Here is a 15,392-nt window from a genome sequence, read left to right on the forward strand (position 1 = left end):
AATTGTTGTTACCAAACTGTTATGACAGCGGTAGATCTGACCAATGAGAGAGGAGAATGTGCGCGCTCGCCCCGCCCCCCGTAGCATCAGCAGCCCCGACCCTTGTGACGTGCCGCGCTCAGCTGTGCGGTAAACAGCGGCGCGAGCGGCTGCGGATTGATGCCGTCCCCAGCCCGCGTCTGGAGGCGACATGTATCCTCAGACCCTCTGACCTCCACCCCGCGGCACTGATGAAGCCTCCTCTGCCGGAGCCACAGCGGGCCGAAGGGCGGATAGAGGAGAGAGATGTACTGGCGCGTCGGCTTCGCCTGGAGCCGCTCCTGCGCGCTTGAGCTGGGCCGGAACAAGAGCTTCTCGCTCGGCTTGAGCGGCTCCGAGGAGCATCTGTCGCTGTATGGGTACATCATCGCCTACCCGCTGCAGGAGTACGGAGGGATCATGTCTGCGTTAGGATTTGACTCCTGGTGGAGAAAAACGCTCTACATCACCGGGGGCGCGCTGCTCGCCGCCGCTGCCTATTTACTACACGAGCTGCTTGTCATTAGGTATCTATCTATCTATCTATCTATCTATCTATCTATCTATCTATCTATCTATCTATCTATCTATCTATCTATCTATCTATCTATCTATCTATCTATCTATCTATCTATCTGTCTGTCTGTCTGTCTGTCTGTCTGTCTCTGTCTGTCTGTCTGTCTGTCTGTCTGTCTGTCTGTCTGTCTGCCTGTCTGTATCTGTCTGTCTCTATCTGTCTGTCTGTCTATCTATCTATCTGTCTGTCTGTCTGTCTATCTATCTGTCTGTCTGTCTGTCTGTCTGTCTGTCTGTCTGTCTGTCTGTCTGTCTCTATCTGTCTGTCTGTCTATCTATCTGTCTGTCTGTCTGTCTGTCTCTATCTATCTATCTATCTATCTATCTATCTATCTATCTATCTATCTATCTATCTGTCTGTCTGTCTGTCTGTCTGTCTGTCTGTCTGTCTGTCTGTCTGTCTGTCTGTCTGTCTGCCTGTCTGCCTGTCTGTATCTGTCTGTCTGTATCTGTCTGTCTATCTATCTGTCTGTCTGTCTGTCTGTCTGTCTGTCTGTCTGTCTGTCTGCCTGTCTGTCTGTCTGTCTGTCTCTATCTGTCTGTCTATCTGTCTGTCTGTCTGTCTGTCTGTCTGTCTGTCTGTCTGTCTGTCTGTCTATCTATCTATCTATCTGTCTGTCTGTCTGTCTGTCTGTCTGTCTGTCTGTCTGTCTCTATCTGTCTGTCTATCTATCTATCTATCTGTCTGTCTGTCTGTCTATCTATCTGTCTGTCTGTCTATCTGTCTGTCTGTCTGTCTGTCTGTCTGTCTGTCTGCCTGTCTGTCTGTCTCTATCTGTCTGTCTCTATCTGTCTGTCTGTCTATGCAGTGCTATTATTATTATTGCCATCCATGCAGCGTTTATATTTTAGCATTTTATATATAAGCAATGCCTAGACAGTAGTAGTAATAATAATAATACTAATAATTATTATTATTGCTGTCTATGCAGGTATTATATTCTTGTATATACAATTAATAATTAATATAAATATTTAATTAATAATTTTATTAGAAGTGGTGTAATTATTGTACTTACATATTTTTAAATAAAGCACGGCATAAGTACGAATAATAATAGCTGGCAGTAGTAGTAGTAGTAGTAGTAATAATTGCCATCTATGCAGTGCTTATATGTATAAAATATAATACATATCGCTACAAGTGCTACACAGATAGTAGTAGTACTTGAATAAAAACATTGAATAAAAATACTTTTATCATATATTTCTATAGATTATTATTAAATATATATAAAAGCACAAGCATTGCTTATATATAGTAATAATAATAATAATGATTATTTGTGCTTTTATATATATTTAATTATTTATGGAAATATATTATAACATTTTTTTGCAGTGTTTTAGATTTAATGTAATCTGTAATACTTATTATAATAAAACTTCTCCTTTGGGTGGAGTGAGAGGGGCATGAACAGGGAAATATTACCTAAATGAATATCCTGGAAAATCATGTCAACACAATGCAATGCAGTCCATTCATTATCCTCCACTGATGAATGAATACCTGCTAACTGAATGAATTTGGAGCAGGATGCTATTTATTACCTCGTCTAAAGCCTGCTTGTTGACATGTTGATGTGTGCTATGTCAAGGGCACGGTTGCTGGAGCGTTTCTGTGTGTAGGCCTTGAGGATAATGTCTCCTTGTGTTATTGTGATGTGACAGAATGACCTTTGTCGACCCCTTGTGAGACGGTGTAAATAGTGACCCGTCAATATAGTGATCAGAGCCAGTTGGGTTTAATTCTGTGCTTTTGCTTCGTCTCTGACCTTTGCAGAAATGGCAGTGCTGTTAGTCCTCAGCAAAACATCTCAGGTTACACGAGGCCCTGGAAAAGGCTGATGCACTTGCTGTTATTCAACAATCATTCACATGAGCTATTGATTCAGACATGCATTACACAAATACAATTACATATTATTAATTGACTTAAGATCAGACACATAATCATAAGTAAAAAACTAAAGAGAAAGCAAATTACTATGCTGCTTTTAATGAATTTCAGCACCAGTGAAGTGGACAGCGACTAAATCCTGCTGATAGAGAACACTAAAGACCGAACTCTCAATTCTAGAATATTTCTGATGAATTTTGAAACAAAATTGATCATTTTAGGATTTTATTTATTTTAACTTGGGTTAAGAATGAAAAATATAAAAATTAAAAATCCCATAGACATTGACCAGAATATCATAGCAATAAAAAAAAGTTTGTATTGCCTTATGTAATTCAATTTCTTTGATATTATTTCTTCCTTAAGCAATAAAAGTATCTAAGGGGCCCAAAGCTTTCCATATTGTATGCTGCTGTATTTGGTAATCTTTGGTAATTTTGAAATCAATCAGAAATGACAAAATAATGCAGCAGTTGATCAGCAGTGATGTGGAAAACACATTTATAAACAACATAAAAATAAAAACAAAAAACTGTTGAATAATGAAATGCAATAATATCATTTTTCCCATAGGCAATAAAAAGTCTATTTGTAAGGTTTACTCTCTGATGGAGAAAGACATGCGCACATTCCTTGATTTGTTTTGAAAGTCTGAGGCACAGTTCATGAGCTTTATCGACAGGATTTGCTGCATTTTAGTAATTTTTCATATTTAATATAGATCATTCTAGAATGAATCTCGAGAGTTCAGAGCTTTTGAAACAGGTTATAAAATAATACAGCAGCTGATCAGCCATGAAACACATTTATAAACAACATTAAAAAAAAAAAAATTCTATTGTATTATGAAATGTAATAATATAATTTTTCCCATAGGCGATAAAAAGTATATTTGTAAGTTCTGTATTTGGTCATCTTGCTCATTTTTAAATGTTTTTGGTGCGTTCTGAAACACAAAATAGATTGTTTTAGAATTTGATTTAACAAAAAAAAAAAAAAAAAAAAATCCTGTAGACACTAAAGGAGGTACCTGAGCCATATCTGGAGACCATAATATTATAGCAACCAACCAGAAACACATTAAAAACAGCATAAAAAGATATGATTTTTTATTGTGTTTCTAATTTCTCCCATAGGCGATAAAAAGTTTCTAATGGGCCCAAAGCATTGCGCAATAGATGATGCTGTATATGGTCACCTTGCTCAGTTTGAAATGTTTCTAACAAAATTGATAATTTTAGAATATGACGAAGTTGGCAACCAACCGAAAACACATTAAAACAGCATCACAATCTTTTTTTCTGCATAACTCAATTTGATAATAAAATTTCAAAAGTAATAATGTGATTTCTCCCATTAGTATCTAATGGGCCCAAAGCTTTTCGCAGTAGCTGTATCTTGCTCATTTTTGGAATGTTGCTTTTTAGGATGTTTTAGTGCATTTGTAAACTGTTTGATCTCCACTGATTTCTAATACACTTCCATATTTGCTGCCCTGCAGGAAGGAACAGGAGTTGGACTCTGAAGACGCCATCATTCTGCATCAGTTTGCCCGGCCCAAAACTGGAGTCCCTAGCCTGTCCCCCTTTTGCCTGAAGATAGAAACGTACCTGCGGATGGCGGATCTGCCCTACCAGGTGTCTAAATATATAATATATAAATATATGATGATGAAAAAAGATGGGCGGTTTTTAAACACACTAATTATTTTCTCCTCAGAACTATTTCGATGGGAAGTTGTCTCCTCAAGGGAAGATGCCGTGGATCGCGTATTATAAGGAGCAGGTGTGCGGGACAGAGTTCATCATCGACTTCCTGGAGGAGAAGCTCGGCGTGAACCTCAACTCCAGCCTTAGTCCTCAGGAGAAAGCCATCTCGCGTGCCATCATCAAAATGGTGGAGGAACACTTCTACTGGTGAGACTGAGCTGGTTTTTCTTCACGTGACCTGATATTTGAACAGCCTTCTCCAACTTGAACAGGACCTACTGAATGACTAAAATGGGTTCATCATCTAAATGCAATGTGTTTTGCTTTAGGACGATAGCATACTGTCAGTGGGTGGACAATGTGGAGGAGACGCAGAAGATGTTAGCCACAAACGGGCCACTGAGTGACCTGCTCAGGTGGATCTTGAGTCAGGTGACCGGCAGCATCGTGAAGAGAGAGATGTACGGCCACGGGATCGGACGCTTCTCCAAAGACGAGGTTTATTCTATGATGGAGAAAGACATGCGCACCCTTGCCACATTCCTCGGTATGTTTTGAACGTCTGAGGCACAGTTTGTGAGCTTTACTGATAGGATTTGCATCATTTTAGTCATTTTTCATATATAATATAGATCATTCTTCTAGATGAATCTCGAGAGTTCAGAGCTTTTGAAACAGGTTACAAAATAATGCAGCAATGGATCTGTGCTGCCCTCTAGTGTCCGGTAAACATAAACCCTCCTTTCACATTGCAAAAAATGATTTTCTTTCTCAGTATTTTTCTTATTCTGCAGTACATTTTATATCAAGATACACTTCACATGAGAATCAAAATTACTTAATTAAATCTTGTTTCCTGAAATATGTGAGTTTATGCTTAAAACAAGTGGGGGTAAGTAAAATAAACTTCTTTTTCAGCTTTTTTCTTCAGCGTTTTAAGCATAAACTTAATTTGATACAATTCTATACAAATTATACATTAATTTTGATAACTTTGTCAGAAATCAAGACTTAATAATGTAATTTTACTATTCAAATAAATGTGTCTTGATGCATAAAAAAACCTACTTTTACTACAGGTGAATTGCTATAAAAACTTGTTTCCTTCATGCGATAAAAGATCAGGTAATTGTGACTTTTTATCTCACAATTCTGAATTTTTTCTCTCAATTCTGAGTTTATATCTCACAGTTCTGACTTTTCTTCTTAAACTGTGATGACATAAACTTACAAATGCTAGAAAAAAGTCACAATTAAATTTTTTTGATTCCATGGTGGAAAAAAAAAAATATGAAAAAAGTCAGAACTGTGATATAAACTTGCAATTCTTAGAAAAAAGCCAGAATTGTAAGATATAAATTTGACATGAAAAACGGTCATACCTGATCCATATCTAGAGACCAGATCATCATAATAACAAACCAGAAAACATACAAATAATTTTTATATTGTCAGTTTAATAATATAATTTCTCCCACAGGCAATAAAAAGTATCTAATGGGCCCGAAGCTCTCCACAGTAGACGCTGCTGTATTTGGTCATCTCGCTCAGGCCATGTGGACTCTTCCAGGAACGCGTCCGGAGCAGTTAATCAAAGGTGAGCTCATGAACTCATGCTTTTGTGTGTGGGAGTACTGTCATATAAAGTTATGAGCGCATTAACTGACTAACTGAAGCTGCGTAATCGATGCAGGCGAGTTCATCAACCTGGCCATGTACTGTGAGCGAATCCGCCGGAAATTCTGGCCGGAGTGGTTTGTGGACGTCGACGACCTTTACTACGACGGACTGAGCGAGGAGCCGGATTCTCCTTCCCAGCTTCCAGATTTGGGTCTGTACTCACGCAGCGGCAGCTTCCAGGAGCAGGAAAGCACTCTGTCCCACCACGACACGCCCTCGCCGGACAGCGACGCCACCGGACGCTCTCTGTTCGACTCGGACATGGACACCGAATGCTCGGAAATGGAGCAGTTGAAGTGACAACCACAGCCTCTTGATGATGCATCTGCACGGGCCCCGCCCCCTTTGTTCTCCCACAAGCCCTTTAGCAGAGGAAGGGCCTGTCAAAATAAAGATGTGGTGACGTGGCAGCGGTTTTCCCAAACTCTGGTCGAGGGATGGCAATAAAGCTGACGGGAAAGGTATTCAGACACTTTTTAATTAATGAAACGAGAGAAGGGCAAGTGATAGAGAATCCAGCAAGAAAACAGTATATAAAAAAGAATGAGGATGGAAAGGAGTGAATGACGCTTCAGCTGAATCACTCCTCCAGCGGTGTGACATCATCACTGCGCTCAAAATCAGCAGAATGACATCATCTCATGTGACCACTCCCCATTCACCGTGTGTGTTTGTAGCTTACATCCTGGGGTTTATTATTATACGGGTAGACAGACAGAAAGAAGGATTTTGGGTTATGACTGAAATGTGTAGATACTTGACTGATTTAGACCATCTCATAATCCATCTAAAATTCATGTCCAGTTTTATTTGGTCAAATCTACAAAGCAAAGGCTGGAATATGCAGAGCGAGAAAGCTGATGAATAGTTACTGTGAAAATGTTTTTTTTTTCTTCCTCAAACCATTGCAGCATAGCAGAATTCCCAAATTGATGATCTTGCCATTTTAATTTTTTATGGCCAATTATGCAATGCATTAATGAATAATTCACCCAAAAATGAAACTTCTGTAATTTAATCATCCTTATATCATTCCTAGTCTATATGACTTACTTCATTCTGTAGAACATAACGGATACAAGTTTGTGCATTTCTTTCAAACAATAAAAGCATACAGTGACTAGAGGCTGTCAAGATCTAAAAAAGCATCATAAAAGTGGTTTATATAATTTATGCACTATATTTTAGGTCTTCTGAAGTTGCATAGCTTTATGTGAGGACCAGATTAACCATATAAAGCTTGACATGCATAAAATAATAAATAATGGAATTATTTATTTAGTTAAATAAATAAATAAAGTTAGCCTTTTTTTGGAGTATCATATTTGATACATCTGGCTTTTATGGTTCATATAATATGATATAGGACCATATGGAGATCACACTCAATTTGCTCTAGGCATAACAGACTATTTATATCAAATGCATATAAATATCAGTTGTCACTCTAGCTGGATGTATCATATCTGATGCTCACATTTTAAAAGTTTTTGAAGTTATTTTTATTCTTACAAAAAGAAGCGTACCACAACATTTTGGGAAGATATTAAAAGACCTTTTATTTTCTAATAAAGTATAAACTATCAGTCAGAGGAGATGGCATAAGTATATGTAGTGGATTTTTCAAACGCGTATTTAACTTTGCACACATGAAACAAGGTTTAAAATCAGTCATATATCATGTTTCATCACTGCTCCCTGCATATTTGAATATTGACAGATTATTATTTGATTTTGGGTGAATTATTCATATAGGAGCAAATATGGTAAATATATAAATATAAAATGACATGGCCACTTATTTATTTGAGGTTCAAAGCCTATTTTCAGTAACAAGTTGCAGATTCTGAATCAGTTGAATGCAGCTGCACTATTTAAATCTATATAAAGTGAGACTCATATGTTTGTGCAGATGTTATATGTGCTGAATGTGTAGCTAAAAACATCACTTGTGTTTGTCGAACAGCAAACACTTCAGATGGGGATCTGTGATTGTGCAAGAGCGCCTCCTGTGGGCAGCATCATGACAGAAAACACTGGACCAGAATAGAACAGAATACCTTGGTAATGCAGCAGTGTCTCTCAAATGCAGCCATTACAGAAGGAGACGCATAACACAATACAGATGGAGACAGACAGCTGGTGTGTGTGAGTGTGTGAGTGTGTGTGTGTGTCCATCTGCTGCATGACTGAGTCACTGAGTCATCGTCACACATGAACACACTCACAGGAATGATCTCCCAGGGGCCGATGCACAACGAATGACACATGTAGGACAGGAGACTTATGTTTTTTCTGTTCCGTAGTGAGATATAATCTGTATCTTGCTGTGCCGTACAAACTTCTTTTCTGTTGCCACAAATGCCCTTTTAATATCTTGAACATAATCCTGCATTAAGACGCCATCTATATAGAGCTCTTATTAGAAAGAATGGGAAGTGTCTCGCCATTTTTACGCCCTTCAAATGCAAATGTACTTAGCTGATGTTCGTTTAAATGCAATGTTATTAGGAAATGTATAGGAAAACGGTTTATATAAACATCAGGTTAATTAATTGGTGCTTTATTAGAATTGAAAGGTTTGCATTCCAGTAATTATTTAAATGTGCCAAAGACTTAAAGGAACGGTTCACCCAAAAATGAACATTTGCTGTGAATGGGTGCCGTCAGAATGAGAGTCCAAAACAGCTGATTAAAAACATCACAGTAATCCACACCACTTCAGTCCATCAATTAACATCTTGCGAAGAACCCAAAGCAATGGTTTAAAGTTAAAAATGTCTTAAAGATGAATATGTTTCTTACAAACATGGAGCTTTTCACTTCACAAGATGTTAATTGATGGACTGGAGTGGTGTGGATTACTTGTGGATTATTGTAGTTTTTATCAGCTGTTTGGACTCTCGTTCTGACGGCACCCATTCACTGCAGAGGATCCATTGGTGAGCAAGTGATGGAATGCAAAATTTCTCCAAATCTGTTCCGATGAAGAAACAAACTCATCTACAATTTAAATGGCCTGAGGGTGAGTACATTTTATTCCAATTTTCATTTTTGGGTGATCTATTCCTTTAAAGTACAGAGTCAAACCATCATATTCTTTCTTAAGATGTTCTTGGTTTAAGACGTGCCTGATTAAAAAAAAAAAACAATTATTTATATGTTTTTTAAAATCTTTTTTTTTTTTTTTTTTCTGTATATACTATTTGTTATTCCTGGACAACTTGAGCTTTTTTTTATTTATCGCTTGTGATTTAATTTATATTTTGAAAGTATTGCAAAAGACTTATTCTTGACGTTTAATGAGTTTTATATTTTTTTCATGATATCTGTAGTTGTGTTTTAGTTACTCTGAGAGTATGTTTTACACGCTGTTTGTTTGATTTCAGACGATGCTCACCAGGACAGAATTCAAGGCTCATCTTCAAAAACTCACTTACAGAGTTTTGTTACAGACTATTGCAAATTAATTTTTAATGATTGAGCTTTAGTTTTTAGCTAGTTTTATCATCCATACATGACAACCGTGTAGTTATTTTCCTCACAAGACATACAGCCCCACTCATACGCCAAAAGTGATGGAAATATGGCAACCCAAAGATGGAATAATGTTGGAAAGGCAATGGTAAAAGATCAAAATCTCTTTGTTTCCTCACAAGTGTGTGCTGATTTTAGAGCCATGTTACAGATTCTCTGTTGTGTGTATCATGACCCTGTTGGGTTTATTATGGGCTACACATAATATTGGGGAGGGAGGGGTTGTGTACATGAACTAATGATCACTCTAACATAAAGGAACCAAAATTGTCTGGAGAATGTGTTAAAGATATTCAAAATATTTCATGAAATATCACATGAACAGCTTCTGGTTGTGTGGTTTCTGAGTTAATTCTTTAACTCTTAATATTCGTTACTAATAGATACATGATTTAGAATATAATAGTAAATGGTTGCTTAGTGAAATTAGCTAAATAATTCTAAAAAACATTTTATTGTGCTGTTGTAGTTGTATTTTATTTATTTACTAACTCAGTTCATCTAAATCAGCTATTAATATCTTAATTTAAAATTCAATATCCACTTTATTTTTGACGTAAAAGCGGAAGCAGCTGTTTGTGAATGTGCCAGTTATTTTAGCCTTGCAAAAATAATCCGTTATATTGCAAACTGGTATTTGTTATATGATTTGAATAATAATATCGTAATTATAAACACACTGGTTTGTAACGCAAATATTTGTTATTATTTTAGTTTATAGCATCTAATGAAACGGAAGTCTCGCACATTCAAACTAAACACTTGCCTGTCCTGTGTGCCAGATTGTTAGACATCCGACATCAGATTCAGAGAACACCGAGGTTTTCAAACGAATCCAGTTTTAAGCAATCATTAAGTTTTTATGTGCCACCTGCTTCAAAACAAGAATTTTCTCTCAAACACAACCTGGTCAGGAAAAACTGATACTCCCACGGCAATAATCAAAATTAATATGATTCACAATCAATATACAACGACTTGAGCCTTTTGACTTGCACCTTACAGCCAGGTACCATCTGCACTGACAACAGACAAGATGAGTGACTAGAAACGGGCTGTATTTATAAAATACACCCCAAGCTCATATTCAGTATATTTGACTAAACAGAACATGCAAACAGATAGACAACTGTAATATCTCAATTTCATTAATTCTCCAACACATTATAGTCAATAGATGGCGCTCATAGCACACACACACACACACACACACACAAATGCGGCTTTACGCAGTTTTCCAAGGCCCTAGGATTCACTATTCATTATAAACACACAGTAAATAAAATTGACATTTAGTCTTTTACTCGTTTTCCTAAAATTGTACATTGATGGAGCAGTAGGCTAAACTGATTTCAAAGAAATGGCCGATGATATTTGAAAAGACCGTCTGATAAATAGGCAATAGGCTATATTTTGTCGTTTAAAAGCTATTATTACAATATGATTTAACAGATCACTAGCAATAGTTTGTTATTTTGTTTTCACGAATGTGTTGTAAAGCCATTTTCTCGTTGGAATTTTTAAAAACAAGTCCTATTTAGATCCAGAATAGCATCATAAAATATTCACGTACGTCTCCGATCTCTTTCAAATCCGTCTTGATTACCGGTGAAATGGCAAACATTTGCCTGCATGGTCACGCAGAAATCGAAGCGAAGGAATTGCAACGGGCTGCGATGGATCTACAGCATCATCTCATCCCGAGGCAACATTATATTCAACAGCCTTGATGCTCGAATAACGCGTGAAATTGTGAATCCATTTATCTTGAGGATCTTTACGCGCGGGGCACAGATTGATGAGAGGCACTTCTTTATAAAACGTATTCATTTAATGACAAAAGGCGTTTAAAAACTGTGCAATTTTTCTGTCAAAACCAAAGACATTACTGGTCTCAATAGGGCACATTGACAGCTTGTGCTTTGGCAGTGCCAGGTTAAGTGCACAAATATACAAGTATTCACAGAGCCATAGAAAATCCAAATGAAAAATCCAGCACAATGTCCTTGTTTTTCGATGCGGGCCATCAAATCAGCGTAACACAGCTGGTGTAATATTTCCAGTTAAAGAAAAAGAGACCAATTTAAGAGAAACAAGAAACACAAAAGAGCAAACAGATACAAACATGTTGAGGCTTATACATTTAGTTGACGCACAAAATCACACAATGTTACTATAATAATAATGGGCAAGAATAACTGGTCTCTATTAGTCGAATATTATTATGATTACGTTTTTAAATCTTGAACGGTGTTACTGTGATAATTATTACATTTTATTATTATTATTAGGCTATTATATTTATTATTATTATTATATAATCATCAATGTAGTTTTTGCATGTTGTCCTTTCCATATGAAGCGTTTCCAGACAAATGACTGAAATTAAATAAAAGCTTGGTTTGTTGTTATCTTTCAGTCAGTTTTGGTTTATTTTAGATTACCTAAATTATAAAAGGTTAAATAACCAAAAAAAATATTTAAATTAAGAGGAGGAAGAATCTTAATAAACAAGCCACTGTCTCAAATCATGAACGCTTTTGGTGCACGCTAATAGAAATTCAATAAGTGTTAAGAAAACCCAAACTCGGTGGTTATTATAAAGAGCTGGTATCCATTAATTTTATTTGTGAGTAGAAATTTCGCTATGATCCACAACACTGGGTTTGACTGTTTCCTCAGGCCTCTGTTTTGCACCAGCAGTGTGAATTCGTGATCTGCATGAAATCGGGCTGCTTTGCCTGTGAAAGACACACAGCAGCACTTGGCAGCCTTTGTTGTTACCGAAATTAGACTTTTAAAGAATTGATCACGTTTGCAATTAACAGCGATACTTTTAGATAAGTTAGTATGTACATAATGTTAATAATAACAATAAAATAACAATAATAAATATTATTGTTATTGTTCATTTTTTGTATTAGGAATTTTTGGATCTTTTTATTGAAATAATTTGGAGATATTTAGTTTATTATTATGATTATGATTAGGTTATTTATTGCCATTAATATGTAAAGGCGAAAGAAATGCAGATATAATTTTAATCAGTATTAAACCTTTTGTGATCGTGACGGAAACAACAACAACAATAATAGTAATAATAATAATAATAATAACGAAACATTTTCCATTAATATATGGAAGATAATACAGTAGACTGCAACGGATTCATTTCAATCAGTAAGAAACCTTTTGTGGTCATGAGGGGAAGATGGCGCGCCCCTGACGCCTTTTTTCACAGCTTTCGGTTGGAAGTGATATGATGCTTTCACAGATCCCCGGACTTGAGAAAAGAACTCTCTTAAATAAAAGAATATTTACGTTCCCTCTTTAGGTTCAGCCGCGACGCGTAACGCCTCAGAGCGTGTTTTCTGGCGCCCGCGCCCGTATATTGTTCGCGCAACCACGCGCGCTCTCCGCGCCCTCGGAGGTGCCACACACAGAGACACTTCATCACCGTCGGTCCGCCCCGAGCGGGCTTGTGACCGGGACAAAGAGACAGTCGATTATGTTTCAGGCCGCCCCTTTCTCACGGAACAGGTGTCTGCGCGCCGTGGTGAGGCGAGGCGTCCCCGTACACATCCTCGTTCCCGGCCATCGGTCCGTTTTGGGGCGTCATTCGCTTCTCCTTCTGCCGCCGGTTGCAGAACCAAACCCGCACCACCTCCTTCTCCAGCTGCAGGCTTCCCGCCAGCGAGTTGATCTCCGACGCGCCGGGTTTGGGGCACTTAAGGAAATGGCTCTCCAGGGCCCCTTTGACACTCACCTCGATGGAGGTCCGCTTTTTCCTCTTCCTCCCCTGCGCCGCGATCTTATCCAGGCTGGTCGGGCTTCCCGAGGTGGAGTCCGCCTCCTCTAGCCATTTGTTCAGCAGGGGCTTGAGTTTGCACATGTTCTTGAAGCTCAGTTGGAGCGCCTCGAACCTGCAGATGGTGGTCTGGGAGAAGACGTTGCCATAGAGGGTGCCCAGCGCGAGCCCCACGTCCGCCTGTGTAAAACCCAGCTTGATCCGGCGCTGCTTGAACTGCTTGGCGAACTGCTCCAGGTCGTCTGAGGTCGGCGTGTCCTCGTCTGAGTGCAGGCTCTGCGGATGGCCGTGCTCGCTCAGATGAGGGCTGTGGTGCTCCTCGTGGTGCATCCCCGGCTCGCCGTACCCGGACTGTGAGTAGATCAGGCTCTGCCCGTTGGAGGTGCTCATGCTCGGCATGGTGGTGGCGCGCCAAGCGCCCGCTTCGTGATGCTGCTGGCTCTGCTGCACCAGATGCGCCTGCCTCGGCGAATGCTGCAGCTCCTCCACCGGCTTAATGTCCTGCTCGCCCAGCGGGCTGGCGGGCCACGGCGACCCCTCTCCCCCGTGAGACAGCGCCGCCGTCAGCCACTGGTGCGCATGGCCAAGCGTGCTGCCGCTGCTCTGCAGGGTGGTGTACTCGCTCTGCAGAAGGCTGTGCGCGTCTCTGTAGGCCTGCGGCGGCGTCTGCTGCATGCTGCCGGGCTCCGAGCTGGACGTGAGGATGCTGTAGTGGTTGGACGCCGCGGTCGCCATAGTTTCCACAGCTACTCTGTGCCACAGGCGGCTCCCCAGCGCGCCAGAGCCGCGAGGACGCAGAGGCGCGCACCTGAGATCCGCCTCGCGCTGCTGTCGATTGGTCAGAAGCGCTTGACAGATGCGGCAGCGGCGCGTTCATTGGTCACAGTAGAGTCGACACCGAAGCCCCATCCCATTGCGCTCCACTGAAAACAGGCACAGAGCGATCAGCAGTGACAGGGCGCAATGGGCTCCAAAGGTATCCAGCCTAGCTTTCGTAAACTTTTTCTTTAAGTTTAAATGCTTCACAATTTAGTAGTAATATGCTGTTGTTTTACTTGGCTGTTACTTATAAGATAGTCATTCCAATAGAATTAAATGAATCATTTTAGATTAATTTCGTTATTATTGGTTATTTTATGAGTGTTTTGTTCAAAAAGGAATAAACACGTTTTTAATATTATCCGTGAAAACTAGCATATGAAACATTTTTAAATATTTTTTATAAACGTGTTTATTATATATCATGTTAGTTTTTTAAATAAATGTTAAATAAATTTGTCAAAAACCTAATTGTATATATTTAACTGTGTATCTCTCTCTCTCTCTCTCTCTCTCTCTCTCTCTCTCTCTCTCTCTCTCTCTCTCTCTCTCTCTCTCTCTCTCTCTCTCTCTCTCTCTCTCTATGCAATAGTAAATATATATTGGCCTAAAAGTAAACCTAAAAATAGGTTTATATTGTTCTTTTAAATATTTCTTACATACAGTCATTTGTAGTTCAAATAAATTAATAAATAAAAAAATGATAAAGACAATACAAAAGCGCAAACGTTTTTTTTAAATATGTATATCTTATATTTAGTTAAAATAACTGGATAAAACAAAATGCATTTCAACAATAAAAATGAATTAAAAAGAATATATTTCAAATAGAAAAATAAAAAAGAAGAGAATGTTTGTCAACTCTTGTATATAATGTCACCCTGTTCTTCCTTCAATAAAAATATATATAAAAAAATAATAATAAAAAAGACTATTAATCATAAATTCAGAAAAGTGACCTACACTTTAAAATATCGCCATCATTCCATCCTTTTAAATTCTGTTTCACAATACTTTGTCATTTCTACTCAAATTTGAACTTAATTTTCTTCATAAAAATTATAATTTAAACATTAATTTCTTCGTTGAAATTAAATTCAAAATGGTTGAAAAAGTGCAGTGAGCTCAAGACTGCTTATTGACATTGGCCACCCTTTTTTTTAATTTAACTTAAAATGAAGGCTAAAAAAATCCCAATAGTGTAATGCTAGCCATCCTTACAGTGTATATGATAATTAAATGGGTATCTGAGCATTAATAATTGTTTTAGACTCAGATGACATTATAATAATTCTGTTTGTTTATATTATTATATGGCTGAAATAACAGCACTCTGTGTTCTGAT

The 15,392-nt window shown here is 38.3% G+C and overlaps 1 protein-coding gene and 1 pseudogene across 2 annotated transcripts; one reads left to right on the top strand and one right to left on the bottom strand.

The window, feature by feature from the left end:
* Positions 1-73: 73 nt before the first annotated feature.
* LOC306858442 (failed axon connections homolog) lies at positions 74-8,436 on the top strand. The gene is made up of 7 exons (XM_079398995.1): positions 74-545; positions 3,996-4,131; positions 4,214-4,410; positions 4,533-4,750; positions 5,684-5,800; positions 5,897-7,220; positions 7,642-8,436. The coding sequence occupies exons 1-6, from the start codon at positions 286-288 to the stop codon at positions 6,181-6,183; spliced, it is 1,215 nt and encodes a 404-aa protein (XP_079255121.1). The 5' UTR covers positions 74-285; the 3' UTR covers positions 6,184-7,220; positions 7,642-8,436.
* Positions 8,437-12,949: 4,513 nt separating this feature from the next.
* LOC306858644 (POU domain, class 3, transcription factor 2-like) lies at positions 12,950-14,142 on the bottom strand (annotated as a pseudogene). The gene has a single exon. The product of its transcript is annotated as a POU domain, class 3, transcription factor 2-like (transcript).
* Positions 14,143-15,392: the final 1,250 nt, after the last annotated feature.

The sequence above is a fragment of the Barbus barbus genome, assembly GCF_936440315.1.
Source record: "Barbus barbus genome assembly, chromosome: 39".
In the NCBI taxonomy this organism is placed as follows: domain Eukaryota; kingdom Metazoa; phylum Chordata; class Actinopteri; order Cypriniformes; family Cyprinidae; genus Barbus; species Barbus barbus.